A 15086-nucleotide genomic window follows, 5' to 3' on the forward strand; every position below is an offset into this window, starting at 1 on the left:
CTAGGGTATTTGCAGTCCTGTACTGCTGCTGTCATGCATAGTCTTGATGATGTTTCATGAAAAACAGTGTGCTCGCTCCCAATGGTAGTTCAATGCATAGGCCTGATATGGCAACACAATTTGATTAGCTCATAAGTATTTCTTGACTTAGGACCGACATGACTCCTGGTCAGTCACAGGGCGAGTTTCTAGAAATACAGTACACAGTACAGCAAATAGGCAAATATTGGTATCACAAAAGCAGCGCCTCAGCTCCAGAAAGCCCCCCTCCTCCCCTTGTATCGTAACAAGACCTAGTCCTTGACATGTACAAAACACCCTCAGTCTCACTACTAATCCTCCTCACTCAACTTCCTCGCTGCTCCGGACCGGCAGCCGCGCGGGGATATCCTCCATGTCGTCGTCCGCATCGCTCTCCGCCGCCTCCTTCTTCCTCCTCTCCGCCTCGCTGTCGTCCTCAATATCGTCCTGAGAGATCGTGAGCGACTTTCTCTTCTTTCTCTTCTTCTTGCCCCTCTTCTTGGTGCGTTCGCCATCAGCAGCAGTAGCAGCAGCAGCAGCGGTGGTAGCAGTCGGCGATTTGTACAGCAGACCAGGCCTCTTCCTCTTGAGCCGAAACGAGTCGGCGTTAACTGACGATCCCTCCGACTCGGTACGCTTCTCGCGGCGCACCCCTGCCGCAGCCGACTTCTTGGGGGGTCGCGACTGTGGCGTAGGTGACGAGGCTCCCACCTTGTAGTGGCCAATGTCTTCCTCGTCGTTTGTGGTGCCTAGATCAACACTCCCGGAGCGGTCTGCGGTCCTGGCTCCATCCTCATGATCGTCCTCGTCATCATCAATGTCCATCTCATCTGTCTGCTGCTGCCGCCGCCGCTTGGGCACAACTTCATTCGAAGTCGGCGACGCCGGAATTTCCTCTTCGTCGTCGGAGCTCTCGGCCGGCTTTTGAGCGCTGGTCGGTGCCTCATCCTCCTGCTCGTCCTCCACGTCGTCTCCGGGCTCGGCATCCTTAGTGCCGCTCTCGTCCACGAACTCGGCCGAGCGAACAGACTTGCTGGAGAACTTGCGAGGCGTCCGGTACACCTTTCGCCGCGGGGTCGTGCTGCCGATGAGCCGGCTCTCTTCCTCTTCATCAAAGTCCATGTCCAGGATGTTGTCGAATTGCTTGTGCTCCTCGTACTCGCGCAGGAGCTTCTCGGCCACCCGTCGCGTCGACTTCTTCTGGTGCTCAGGCAAGGTCTGCCGCAGTCGCGCCCAGAGGAGCTTGAGCGTCGCCTCGGACCACTGGCGACGATACTTGGAGTTCACCAATGTCGACCAGGGAATCTCGGCGTCCTTCCTCACATCTGTCTTGCGAATCGCCCGAATGAGTTGCAGCTTATCCTTGAAGTCCATCTTCCGTAGGTCGCTACGCGCCTTGTCCAGTCGACTGGGCACGTCGTCTTCGGGCTGGGTCAAGGAGAAGTCCAACTCATCGTTCTGCTTGGTAATTTTGTTGGCCTCGCGCAGCTGTTTCCACTTCATCCGACATTGCCGCGGATTGCGCGTTCGCCCCATCTTCTCACTGACGTAGGTCCACGGTATGTCCACCTCGGAAGTCGGGCTGATGATGTCGGGGTTCTCGCCGCGGGATTTCTGGATCTCCTTGAGCATCTCGATAGCGAGCTCAACGAGCACAGCCTCCTCATCAGCGGACCAGAAATCGACTTTTCGGTTTTCCCCGCCCTTCAGATAGTTGTTCCATCGATCACGTACGTCCTCCTGATGACGATTGATGAGACCGCCAATAAGCGACCATTTGGTGCCATGCTGAGCAACCATGCTCCTCAGCTCCTCGTCTTGCTCCGGTGTCCAAGTGCCACGGCCCACAAAGTTGTGATAGATCTTGCGCGTCCGGTTGATCACCTTTTGCCGGGGCCGACTTGGACAAGACGCGGTCACGCGTTGCCATAGGTCTTTGTGCAGACCCGTGGAGCTCCGTGCATGTGGAGGCTCCTGCACCATCTCATTCACCTCGAACTGTGACATGCCGCAGGAATCTCTAAACGATGAAATGGCCTCGGCAATCTGATCCAACTCGGCTTGGGTGAATGGTCCGCTAGCCATCCCAGGCTTCTGAGAGGCCGGCTGCTTGGAGGAAGTTGCAGGACCGGCGGAGCTCCGTGGGCCCTCGCCATTCTGGTCGCCCTTCATCTGGGACGACATCTTTGCCCTCGCAGGCGATGAAGCCAGGAGGTATGCTTCCGTGCCAGGGATACTTTTCCTGGGCCGCCCTCTCTTTTTGACCGTCGCGACAGCTTCGTCAGGAGGCAGTTGCGCGAATGCAGTGCGGTTCAGGCGGCTGGGCGTCGCCGGCGTGTCCCTCACCGGTCTCGGACGGGGTTTCTTGGCCGTCGCGACGGCTTCGCTGGCCGGAAGCTGCGCAAATGCGGCGAGGTTTTGGCGACTTGGCGTTACAAAAGGCTCGTTCTTCTTGGTTGTTGATTTCTTTGTTGCAGACGTAGCGCGCTTGGATGTCTTTGGCGTCGCGTTTCCATTCCCATTCAAAATGTCAAAAAATGACGGCTTCGGCCGCTGTTTTGCAGATGATTTCAGTGCGACAGTCTGTTCAGCCGACTTGGAGAGAGGAGTGGTTATGTGCTCCAGAGCGGTCGCAAGGTCTGTGTCGGACACCCCTTCATCAAAATTTGACTGCAGATTTACATCTTGCCCAGCTTCTGAGTTTGCTGTTTCTTGAGGTGGCTCGTCCCCACTCTCCAATGTTGGCTGACCCACTTCAACACCAACACTCCGCTGAAGTTTTGACGATTCATGTCGATTACTCGCCAGGTTTGAGGCAGCATCTTCAACTGCCTGGCTCTCCTGCTCTGAATGCTCAGAATCAGAACGCGCCCCGTAGGTGCCAAGATCATCTGAGGCTTGGCCCTTGGCTCTGGAAACCTCTCCTGCTGGAAAGGCCGGACTTTGACGGGAGGGCAGGCCAGAGTAGTCCTGATCGGTGTCATAGGTCGGCTCCGGGCCAAAAGGCTCAAAGCCAAAATCCATTCGAGGTGTGCCATCAATGGCAGCTTCGTTGTCGCTCGCATGACTCTGGCTTGTTGTTGCGGGAACTCCATTTTGGTCATTTTCAGTGGCCTCGATGTGATCGTCCCTTTGCTCGCCGTTCACTGCATCCTCTTTCACATGTGAAATGGACCCGTCATCAATGTCCTGCGTAGCAATTGGCCTGGAGGATGAAGCATCTTCAAGCAAAGGGTCATCGATTTCCATCTGGGCCGGATCTTGCTGGCCATTCAAGCCACTCTCATACGAGGCCTCTTGTGAAGCCGGCTCAGCAGACGCTGTAGGCGGCGCCGGCTTGGTCGCATGCCATTCATGGCCTTCCTCCACCACCTCGTCCTGCACACCCACATTGCGCTTGCTGGCCACGGAGTTCCTTCTCTTCTTTCGGCGCTTCGTCGGGTTGTGCTCCTCCGTCGTAGGATTGGGAAGCGTAGTGGACTCGTCAACGTCGAACTTGATACCCTCGCTCTCCAGCTCGATCTGTGCAGTCGGAGACTGGACCTCAAGGGAGCCGATAGAGCCTTGCTGGGATTCGGGCCCTGCATCCTTCCTCCTCCTCTTCCTTCGCGATGTCTTGGTGGTGGTCTCCTCGGCCTTGATGTCCTCCTTTTGAAGCTCCGGAAGCTCAGGAGAGAGCTGCTGCGCCTCAGCTATCTTTTGTCCCTCGTCTGACTGGGTAAACAGGCTGTTCGAATTTCTCTCGCGCTTGCGCTTCGCTTTCTTCCCTTTCCTCGACTTCGTGCCATTGACTCCGTTGAGAGTTGGCGACAATTGGTCTGAAGCCCTCACTTGCTCAGGCGAGCTTGGCGGCGCGGGCTTGACGTGGTCGTCGCCGCTTATCCTCCTCCCAGAGTGTGGCTCCGCTTCGGCAGGAAGGCGCGGAAGGCCGTCGTGGAAGTCGTCGATCGCCGGAGGCAGAGCTGACGGCGCCGTAGAAGGCCAATCAGTAGAGTCGGGAGCCTCGGGTTTCGCAATACTTTCAAACTCGTCGTACTCTCCCGTGCCAGCAACAGTGTCCGCCAGGAAGTCTGCCTGGGGACCCCTCACGGCCTGAGGGCGCGTATCGGGCATGCTCGACTGTTGGTTGCCCATCTTGTCGTGTGGTCGTGTCGAGCTCTTAAAACAGTGTGGAACAAGTTATCACCAGCATTTCATCGCAAATCACCAAGCCGCATTGGCGGGGGAGGGAAATTGTAGCCTTTTCTCCAATGCGCGGAGGTTTTTCGCAATGAAGCTGAAGCTCGAGATCGGCAGGTGGGTTCGACGCGGTCCTGAGGGAAGGAGACGCGACCTTTTGAAAATCAATTTAGCGCGGTTAGTGCCTGCCTAGACCGCCCTGTCAGGTTCCCCTTCACCACTGGATCAAAGATCAGTCAAATTGCTTTTTCTCTCATTTAATAGTAGTAGCTAATGTTGGTTGGTCAAGTAAAACAAAGAACACAATGCAGTAAAAAGCAAATCCTTGGAGTCCCCTGTTGCGTGGTCGCAAACTTTGTCTCCTTTTTTGCACACAGATATATGTGCAGGGCAGTTGGCTCGAGAGATCTGCTCTCAAACTCATGATAGTCAAATGTCAAAACTCATCGCGATTTGGTCTGATCTCATCAAAGGCAATGAAAAGCCTTCATGTCCATGTAGGAAAAAAGGAAGAAAAACAAGTAAAAGAGGAAAGAACTCCCAACTCCTGGTAATTGCCCCTTGTCATAGCTCTCTGCCCTGTTCATGTCATCCCCCTGAAAGTCTCCCCCTGTCTCAAGCCTGGTCCTTCGAGGCATTCTCCTTGGGGCGGGTCGAGGACGATCCCTTTCGTAGGTTCGCCAGTGACTTGCGGCTCAGCAGGTCCTTCGCCTTGCCCTTGATGGAGTTCCAGGCGCTCGAGACCTTGCGCTCTCCGGTCTGCGACGACGACGGCTTGCTGTCGCCGGCGCCGCTGCTGGTGGCGGCGGACTCGCGGTTGGCGGCAGCCTGCGCGGCGGCCTGCATCCTCTGGTGATGCTCCCACTCCCTCCTCTCGATCGCTCGCGAGACGTACAGTGCCTCGTACGGAGTCTGGCGCTCCTCGGGCTTTCCGGTCGGGTTGCCAGCGGCGGCCCGCTGGCTGGCCTCTGCAGCCAGCTTCGCAGCTCCCGCGGCCTCTGCAGCCACCAGGGCCTTCTCGGCCTCTACGGCCTTGGCAGCCTTCTCGGCCTTCTCCTCCATCATTGCTTCCCACTGGGCTCGTGCGACTCGACAGTACTGGTGAATCCGCTTGCCAGACCTGGGATAGCCAATCGAGAAGTCAAAGCGACCGATGCTCGAGTCAGAGCTGCAGTCAGTGCTGACCTCGTCGGGATCTCGGGGCGCGAGGCCGTGTCGCTGTCGACGAAGTTGGCCCCTGGTCGGCTCGCGGGGAGCAGGCTCACTCACGGGCGAGGGGATGTTACGCTTCTGGGTCTGTTCGAGGGAGTTGATAGTGTTCATGCTATCCTCCCTCTGCGCGAGAGAGGAAGAAGGAGGGTATCTCATGGCTACCTCGGTCTGTGCCGGCGAATCATGATCGGGTTTGGCTGCAAAGGGGTCTTCGACCTCCACGGATTGTTTGATTGGGGGGGTGGGGGAGGGAGTGCCCGCAAGACGCTGAGCGGCCTCCTGAACTCCAGCACCCTCGCTGGAGTGCTCGCTGTTGTTGCCAACCATGATACCCATTGATCTCAGGTGGTCACCGACCACTCTCGTCTGCTCCGAAGTAATTGGTGTCGGCCGTGCCGGAGAATGAGGAATCTCTGGTAAGGTTGGGCGTGCTGCTTCCCGTGTTGGGAACGATGATTTACGAGTGGGTTCTGGATGTACGGGAAAATCGAGGTAGTCAGTGTCTGGAGAGGATTTGAAGATCTCCTGAGAGAGGAAGGGGAGAAGATGGGAGATGGAGGGGTGGAGGGGAAGAAGGGAAGGAAATAAATACCTTCAGAGGACTGCGAATTTAAATATTGTGCCCTTGAACTCGCGGGTCCCGCGGGTCTCGCCGTGGGAATCGGCCAATGACGGGGTACCACCACGTCCTCGGGCTCGTGAAAGGGGTTCCATGCTTGTCCGTCGAAATCCATGACCGGCAGTTCAGGGGGCGTCGCGGCAACGGCTTCCGGAGCCTTCTAGGCTTCCTCGGCAGCGTGCTGTGCATTCCTCCACTGCTGCAGCTTGTCCTTGTCAAGCTTTGGCTTGATGACCTGTTCATCATCATCTTTCTCATTCCATTTCCAAGACGTTCCTGGCTCGGGCGTGGCTGTCTCTCTGCCGTCCTTGGTATCCCGGGCTTTGTCGATGAGGCCTCGCCTGATGTAAGCCCATTTCTCCTCCTCCTCCTTGTCCTTCTCCTTGAGACCTTTAAAGTGCTTCTTCGCATGCAGCTTGTCCATCTCGCTGAACCGCACTGACTTGAGGCCGAATGTGGGAGTGGCTGGTGGACGAGGGATAGGCATCTTGAAAGGGCCCGGTCTTGGCACGAGCTGCTCCGGGTCAAAGCTCTGTGATGCCGTTGCTTGTTCTTTTAGCTTGGAGAAAAGATCCTCGGCTGATTTATAGGGCTGCAGTGGTCTGGGGCCCGGTCTCCGTTTAGAAGCAGTGAACGTAGCAGAATCCAGACTCTTTTTGGCTTTCAGCCTTCGCGACTTGTGGTCTGCAGACATGCTTCTGTTATGAGGCGAATGGGCCGGAATAAGTGGGATGTCAGGAGCTGGAGGCTCAGGCGCCACTCCAACTTCACTTCCAGAATGCGTGCTTCCCGTTACGTCAACCAATGTTTGCGTATCAAAACTGGGCTTTGTTTTTGTAGTTGCTGTGTCTTCACTCGCACCCCCCTGAAAGGATGGGTGAATTGTAGGAACTGGTTCATCTGTGTCGGGTCTCTTGGTCTCGGTGAATAGCCGGCGACAAACCGAATCAGAACTCTTGCTCTTGAGGATCGATTTAGGTGTCGCAGCCTGTGAAAAGCTCCTCACTGATGTCGGCGAAGTAGGATTCAGGACCGAAGCGGTCACTCGTCTGGTGCTCTCAAGCAGGTCGAAGTACTGTGAGATAGACGGCCGAATATGTTCGGACCATCCACCTGCTAGCTCAGCTTCGGCGAACAGCTTGATCTGCAATTTACCCTTGAGAGACTCATTGACGGTAGTCGTGCTCATGAGGAACAAGTAGATCTTCCTGCGCAAGGCCAACACAGTGTCATGGGAGATGAGTGTGCTAGTGGATTGAAGGTCGAAGGGATTGAAGGTTGCGTTCAATAACTCTAGCACTCTCCGGTTCGGGTTGAAATCACCAGGTGGCGCTGGCGGAGTCGCGAGGAACTCCTGTGTCACAAGCTATACAATGTCAATAGGATTTCAAGGGTCACAGCCCATGCTTTGAACAGAACTCACACAAATCCTGATTCCGTAGAAGACTGTGGCGTAGAGATTGCAGCCTTGTTGGTTCAGCTTCTGGAGCTTCTCAACTGTCTGCACTGTGGCTGGTTTGATAGTCTTCATCGCCTCGAGGTCCTGCAGCGTGGTCACTCCCAGGGCCGTTGTGGCAAGCTCCATATCCTGCATTCTGGTGTACTCCAAGTGTTCTAGACTGTCAATGGCACTGATGACCTTTTCCTAAAGGACATCTTCCTCTTGGGTGTCAAAGACCTCTTCCAACAGAGTCTGTCTCAGAGAACGCAGTGAAGGCCTGGGAGGGGGAGACTTGACCTCATCGACCCCACTTATCACTCTGGAGATCTCATTTGCGACTTCGGGTTTTGAGTCAAAGCTCTTGATTCTCTGTTCGAGAATGGCCTTCCCTTGGACACTTGTCAGGGCTTCTGGACTGTCTTGGGCGGATAGCAGCTGGTCAATAAGGCGTCTCAGGTATTCATCTCGAGACCAGGCTTTGAAGAGAGCATCTACAGTGACAGGAACAGCCACTAGCTTCTGGTCAATATACATTGGTTGAATCATCATAGATCCCGACTAACCTGGCTGAAGCCCGTAGATGGACTCCATGTGCAAGCAATATAGTGAATGAGCGTGAAAAGCGCAGTGTTCAAAAGTGAAGATTGGCGGCCGGTCTCTCTCTTCCCAAGGCCGCCAGGCCCAAGAGTCGGTTGTCGGCAACAAAGAAGCTTGAGTGAAGATTTGCGATCGTCAATATGCAACTGCAAGAGGAGAAGCAAAGCGACTCTCTGATGCTGGCGATGTTGTGGAGAACGGTGTGATGAAAGGGAGGAGGAAGAAAGCGAAAAGAAAAGGGAAAAGATCCTAGCACTCCGGTGACTTGGGTAGTTGAAAAATCTATAAAGCCGACAAATTTAGTTGACTTGCCGTTCACTTTACGTTCAGGAGACCTTGATGCCCCGAGCAGATAAAACACGAACTTATACCGATAGCCAACCAAGTCCTGGTTAGTGGACACGCCCGCCAAGACCGGGCGGCCAGCTCAGCTCCCCACATCACGTGACGCTAGGCTTGGTGTTGTTCAGAGATCGAGTCTTGGCAGCGACCCTTTCCCCCCTGAAACACCAAAACAAAGCCCTCACGAGCGAGGAAAAGAAAGACAAGGCCGCCGCGATGTTGCAGCGCACGGCGTGGCGGCGAGCTGTCAATTCCAGGCCCTGCCAAAGGCTGACGGCCACGGAGACGCGATGCTTCTCAATCGCTCTGAGACCGGCCAACCAGAGTCGCGAACAGAGTGGGCCCTCGGCGACCGCTGCTGACGCTCAGCGCCGACCATGCGCGTTGCAATATGCCGTTGCTGGCAGGAGATGGAGCAGTTATAGACAAGATGGATGTGCTCGGAGGGCCTATGCGACTCGTTCAACACCAGGACCGAGTCCATCGTCGCAGGAGAGCAGCACGGGGCCGGGTGCCAAAGACTCATCGAGGTCGGAGGCCTCCGGCGAGAGCGAACCCTCCCTGGGGAGGAAGATGTTCGAGTCGGCGGCCACGACGCTAGCTTCCATCGTCGTGCTCGGCGCCGGCTTCGCCATTGCCGCCTACGCCTACCACAAGTTCTACAAGATGATCGTCTTGAAGAAGATGAACAACGCCTTTGAGCCCGGCGACCCGGTGCTGGAACTCGCCGCTATGGGCAAGGGGGTGCCGGGCTCCGGGGCGTCTGACCCTGTATCGGCCGCTCACTGGGTGCAGAGGGCGGAGCAGTCTCTCGTGGATGACATTGTGGCCGGCCGTGAATGGGGCCACTACCATCTCATCATCGGCGAGAAGGGTACCGGCAAGAGCAGCATGCTCATCGACGCCATGCGCAAGATTGATGGCGATGGCGTTGCCATGTTCGAGGCTCACGCCGACCTCGAGATCTTCCGCATCCGTCTCGGGAAGGCTTTGGATTATGAGTTCCACGAGGATTACATCGGGAGCTATTTCAGCGAGCGCGGTCCGAGAGACACCACAGCGCTTCTCGACATTGAACGAGCGCTGAACAAGCTCGAGAAAGTGGCACTTAAGCGACGCGCGAGGGTGGGCAAGCCGCTCGTTGTGATCATCAACCAGATGCATCTGCTCCGCGACGACGAGGATGGCAAAGACCTCATTGAGCTCCTGCAGCAGAGGGCGGAGGCCTGGGCCGCGGCAAACCTCGTCACAATGGTCTTCAACAGTGACGACTACTGGGTCTATGAGCGACTGAAGCAGCTCGCCACGCGCATGGAGGTGCTGAGCATAGAAGACCTGCCAAAGACCCAGGCCATGGCGGCCCTGCAAAAGTACCGGCAGCGCTATTTCGGGGAGACTCTCAACCAATCCATGGCTGACCAGGTTTACGACCGTGTTGGCGGACGTTTGACATTCCTCAACCGCGTCGCAAAGAGCAGCGACATGCTTGCCACTTGCGATCGCATCGTCGAAGTCGAGAAGACCTGGTTCCTGAACCAGTGCTGGATCCTTGGTATGGAGATGGACGATGACGTGATGGACCAGCAGAAATGGGCTGTAAGTCAACCTTCTCTTGCTCGATGTCTACCGTAACCATGCTGACCTGAAATCTTGCCTGCTTAGTCTGCTGCCATGGTCTTGGCCCTCGCCCTCGTGGACAAGGAGGATGATATGGACAAGACTTACGACCCCTTGATTGGTCACGTTCTCCCAACCATCAAGATGCACAAGGCCCAAGAGGTCATGACCCGCGCCGACTTCATACGCGAGCTGGACCGCCTCAACCTCTTTACCATCACCAGTCGAGCTGACGTTCGCGCTTCCTCAGTGCCCATGCACCGTGCCTTCAAGGATATATGCTCTGAGCCGGGATTCAGAAAGCACCTGGAGGGTACCATCCAGCGGATCGCCGATATCGAGAGCTTGGGCAGAACGCGCGAGCTAGTCGCCAAAGATCTCGTGCTGGGCGGGAAATACGACATTCGAAAATTGGCGGCCAGTAGCTGGAGTAGTGGCGATGGGGGCATCGAGGTTGTGTTGAACCAGCCGAAAGAGGAAGACGACTCCAAGGACTCCTCATGAGCTCTTCGGGCCCGAGCGAGTGTAGAACCTGTACCAACGGATGTACTGCTTTTATTTTGTGCGTATGACATAGACCAGACCTCAAGTCCTCATTCGGACGAAGCACCTTTTCTTTCTGATCCGACGCCGACATGCCACGCAGACTTGTCTCTTCTTGACTGCATCTGGCTTGCCATGACTGTGCCCCCTCGGAGCCATTCTCCGGGGACATTCTCCGGGAACGACTCCTCGTAAGACTGTAGTCTAGGACGCGGGGGATGCTCACCGCATCTCTCTCATGGCGGTCTCTCTGGTCCAGGCTATGCCCGATTCTTGCAACAATGATCCAATAGCCTCGTCAGGCATAGAAGCCATCTCACGATGGTACCCGTTGAGGCAGCGATGCTTACCAACTGCGGTCCGCATGGAGCCACTAGTATTTAGTTGGTCGAAGCAGCCAAGGCAGCGAACGACAGGTGTAGCAGTGTTTGGTTAAGCCTCTTGCTTAGCTCCCCAGAACAGCCCCGCAGCTTACGGAGTAGTGACTACCAGGTAGGGAGTGCTAGGGGAGCAAAGACGCAGAAGAGCCAGTCTGTGCGTCTCGCAGTTCGGTCGGTCCAGTCGCTCGGATGCGAGTGCGCACCTATCGTTCCCGTCTACGACTGGGTAGGATGTAAGATTGCCGAAGTCGAGTCAGATGCTGGTGCCACATGCAAGGGAGAGGGTGAATGAGGATGCGCTTGAAGGTTGGTTCGCCAGTGAGAGCGGTGAAGAACAACGGCGGTGTTCATCGTTGCGGGGAAGGCGGAGTCTCGGTGGACTTGAGGTGAGGCGGCAGCCAAATGCTTTGGCTGACAATGCCCACTTCTGCAGCTCTACTAGCACTGGCGGTCGATCTTTGCAGACGAACGACTGGCATCAAGGGTCTTGAGGATTGCGCTTTGGAACGGCGCACCATGATGTAATGAGTTCTCCAGAGAGACGAAAACAACGGCGAGAAGCGGCACAGAGTCTCGTGTTCGGTTAAGAGTGCCATTCATGGTCGTCGGGGAGGTGTTGGTAGGCATTTCGAAGACAGCGGTGAATAGGCATAACAGGCCAACGCCGGCCATGCCGAGTTACCGATTCAACATTTGACACTCGCCGGTTTACCGAGCCAAGACATAGCAGGGTGCCATGACGGCATCTTGGGGAGATTCTGGCAGCTTGTGACCACCGAGGATGTTGCTATCAAAGATGCCGACTCCATCGTTGAGCCAGGATGAGGCCAGGATGGGTTGTTAGTGGTCTGCAGGGACTTGTCCACTGGATTGCCGAGCAGGATGACCCTAACTACTTCGTACAGTAGGGTAGGCGGAGTTATTATTCTCTCTAGCATGTCTGTCCATGACTTGGTTCCGCACATGCCTCCCGACGACAAGGTGAGATAGCCAATGGAGGTGTGTTGTTGCAAGAGTACCTAGGACCTGCGTGTTCGACCCTGGTTGTGCTAATATTCCGTAGCATCCAGGAAACTAGACCATGTGTGGAATGGCGTTTCGGACAGGTTATTGGCGGTACAGGTACAATGGATGGTGCTATCAGATTAGCAAGGGTAAGGGAAAGGGTGTGCTTCCAGGCATTGCCCAGAATGGCAATCCGGGAAATTGGGGGGCGGATGCTACCTGGTAGGTATCCTTCCCTGCGAATCAGCCCAGAGGATTGATTGATGCCATCCGGCTCACTCGCGGGACGGTTCAGCCACGCACAGTACTGCCATGCTGCATGACATGACAGCCGTGGAGGACGCATCTTAAGTGAGTCTGTGAGACACACTCGAGACTTGACCAACCCAGCCATTCGGATTTCAGCGAATCCAACACAAGGTTGCAAGCCAGAGCATGTGAAAGATGCCGACCCAGCAAGCCTCCAACAAGATGGCAGTCTCCGAGCAAGACTGTACAGTTGTAATTGAGCCTGTGCAGGCCTGATGCCAGTGTGGGGTAACGGGCATTAGGCCTCGAATTTCGTGCCGCTGGCTTCATCGACAAGGGGGGGCTGGCCTGTTATGCATCATCGATGATTGAAGCGCATAGACAGCCGACCCCCACGCTATCTGGCTGGTTAGAGTAGCATTGCGCTTCCCAATGGGTGTCAGTGCACACTTCTGACAAACTCAAACTCCTCGCCGTTGCGGTCGAGACAAGGGGCCCAAGAGCATAGACTCTGCATGTCGGTTGTAGATATTAGCACGGATGTGACGATCAGTCTTTAGACGTCAATCCGAATAATGAACAACTTGCCGGCGATAGCCCAGGGTAGCCCAGGGTCTGGTAAACTTGGGATACTGGACAATCTGAGTATGTACCCTCATGGAAGGATCGGAGACATCGACCGATCCGCCCAACTCAGCGCCCATCCTACTTGTAACCTCTAAAAGAGTCGACGCAGTAAACTAAAGCTCTAGAGTCTCACAGAGCGACAAATCAGATAAGTAGGCAAAAGGATCTGCTCACCCAGCCTTGATGGTCTGAAACGATGGCGCGTTGATATGCGTTATGATGTCGACAAGAAAGCCAAAGCTGCATTGCAGTAGGGAAATGCAGGCCCAGGGGTCGAGGAGTGGATCTTGGATATGTAAAGAAAGCTCGATTCGTCCTTCTGGAAAATGTTTCTCAGATTGGTCTTCTTGCATGGTGATAGCGGGGTAGTCCATGAAATCTGACCATCTGACAACGGCGCACATGGAAGGATCTCCTGGATGAAAGGGCTGTTGCTGGTTGAGCCCCAGTCCTTTTACAGCCTGGCCAGTTTGTATTGGCTGTGATTCCCCGACTATCATGAATCGCAAGCTCGCCCAGTGTTCTTTTACTGGCAAATCTTCGGAGTCATCGTGATCCGTATGTTGATCCATTTGAATTTGTCGCCAGGACCCGCCCAAGTGTTCAAAGGGTGTGACTTGCTGCGGAGGCTGCGGATGATCGCTCATGATGAAGCGGTCATGTTCTTGGGCCTTCATTTCGTTTCAGGCACCAAGAGCACCTGCGATACTTCTTGTCTACTCCCCAAGGAGGGCAGGAACGTACTGGCTGTGTGCTACCTGCTTCTCGGCAGACCCGATCGACCGGGGAAGGAACAAGAACTTGACGCATTAAGCCAAGTACGTACCTATTGAAGTATTTACTTGTCCCTCGCGAGGTAGTCGGGTTACACTCTGACTTGGCAACGAGAGGTACCTACCTACATGTACGCTTAGATGGAGCATAGTGGTGTAAAGTACATCATTGTTCGACTCAAATGAGAGGGTGCACCTCTTGGTTTTTTTTTTCAACATCGTGAGATTTTTCCCGGATTTTGCACGGGCTGGGAGGATTCGGCCCACGTTTACCTATCGGGCCTGTCTCTAGTTAGAGGTTGTTACGGAAATGCAGTGCAGATTACAGGCGGGAAGACCCACGCGAGCCCCATCGATGGGCCCTGTCACCGCTAAAGCAGAGGCGATCCTTCCTGGATGGATCGCGACCGACCTAGGGGGAAGGAGCTTGTTACTGAACATATTGCTGCACATTGGGGGCATACCGAGGAGGGGCATCAGGGAGGAGAAACTGGGCAGACGCATCTTCAAAGTCTCTGCTCTCGAAAGCAAACATCTCGACGCGGCATCAAAGGCTTTCAGTCAGTCGAGGTATTCGGGGAGTTTTGTCGTGCAGACCATGTGAACCATAGAATGTAGTCATCGGGTTGAGCCGTTTCATCCCCACTACAACGGCAGGCAGTTAAGTTCTGTGGGTACTTGAGACCCGACTACATTAACTTCGTAGAACACATGAAGGCTCCGATTGGCATCCGCGTAGACCAGACGGCTCCTTGAGCCAATTAATGGCTGCTGATATGTGCCAGTGGCCCTGGGTCCTCAGTCGTCTCCTATCGCTTCCATGCAACGGTGCCACGGCATCGATAGGCCTGGTTCTTCATTTTGCTGCATGTCCACTTTGCTGCGACAGGACCAAGAAATAACTAGTCGCATGTCACTGTTGAAACATCAGACAGCCAGACAGCGTACCACTCGGAAATGCGCCAAAGGGAAGGGAAACAAGAATTGCCGTCCAGGCCAGATTGATCTTCGAGCGGCCGGATGGAAGGCGTCCAAGAGACAAATTGAGGCTGCAAAGGTTGGGGAACACAACGGCCAAGGAGGGTGTGTGGCACACCCAATCCGACAGGTTCCCCGGAAGACTGTTCAACGAGCCCCGGGGAGCCTGCACCTGCGACAGGAGTGTGCACATGCGAGGCCTGCGACCGGTGAGGCTTTCTTTTTCAATGCGGACAAGGCCTCTGGCTATTCGCCCATATCATCTTCCGTGGTCGGAGGAGGAGGCTGCCTGCAAGCCTCACAGGTCTGGGCGAACCGTCACCGAGTGTTCATGTACCGTTGCCATGCCGCGCACACTGCACAGAGCAAGAAGTGTCCAGCACCGGACCAGGGTGGCATTCCATTGCATTGTCAGCCCGCTTCAGTGGCTGCAGCATGGCTGGGGCTCAAGTAACCGATTGACGGTTAGCTATCAGATCCCTGAAGGCAGCTGAAGCCACATC

General features: G+C 55.3%; 5 protein-coding genes across 5 annotated transcripts; 1 reads left to right on the forward strand and 4 right to left on the reverse strand.

Moving 5' to 3' along the window:
* Positions 1-342: 342 nt before the first annotated feature.
* On the reverse strand, positions 343-4155 carry E0L32_005086 (uncharacterized protein; the record flags this gene model as incomplete). The annotated part of the gene is made up of 1 exon (XM_031139568.1): positions 343-4155. The coding sequence occupies one exon, from the start codon at positions 4153-4155 to the stop codon at positions 343-345; it is 3813 nt and encodes a 1270-aa protein (XP_030996402.1).
* A 660-nt stretch (positions 4156-4815) lies between these two features.
* Positions 4816-5739, reverse strand: E0L32_005087 (uncharacterized protein; the record flags this gene model as incomplete). The annotated part of the gene is made up of 1 exon (XM_031139571.1): positions 4816-5739. The coding sequence occupies one exon, from the start codon at positions 5737-5739 to the stop codon at positions 4816-4818; it is 924 nt and encodes a 307-aa protein (XP_030996403.1).
* Positions 5740-6191: 452 nt separating this feature from the next.
* E0L32_005088 (uncharacterized protein) lies at positions 6192-7625 on the reverse strand (the record flags this gene model as incomplete). The annotated part of the gene is made up of 2 exons (XM_031139572.1): positions 6192-7397; positions 7455-7625. The coding sequence occupies 2 exons, from the start codon at positions 7623-7625 to the stop codon at positions 6192-6194; spliced, it is 1377 nt and encodes a 458-aa protein (XP_030996404.1).
* Positions 7626-7676: 51 nt separating this feature from the next.
* On the reverse strand, positions 7677-8063 carry E0L32_005089 (uncharacterized protein; the record flags this gene model as incomplete). Its single annotated transcript, XM_031139573.1, has 2 exons — positions 7677-7984; positions 8036-8063. The coding sequence occupies 2 exons, from the start codon at positions 8061-8063 to the stop codon at positions 7677-7679; spliced, it is 336 nt and encodes a 111-aa protein (XP_030996405.1).
* Positions 8064-8627: 564 nt separating this feature from the next.
* E0L32_005090 (uncharacterized protein) lies at positions 8628-10532 on the forward strand (the record flags this gene model as incomplete). The annotated part of the gene is made up of 2 exons (XM_031139574.1): positions 8628-10007; positions 10074-10532. The coding sequence occupies 2 exons, from the start codon at positions 8628-8630 to the stop codon at positions 10530-10532; spliced, it is 1839 nt and encodes a 612-aa protein (XP_030996406.1).
* Between the last annotated feature and the right edge of the window lie 4554 nt (positions 10533-15086).

This window comes from Thyridium curvatum, assembly GCF_004353045.1.
Source record: "Thyridium curvatum strain D216 chromosome Unknown NODE_26_length_443329_cov_82.569921, whole genome shotgun sequence".
Classification (NCBI taxonomy): Eukaryota; Fungi; Ascomycota; class Sordariomycetes; order Thyridiales; family Thyridiaceae; genus Thyridium; species Thyridium curvatum.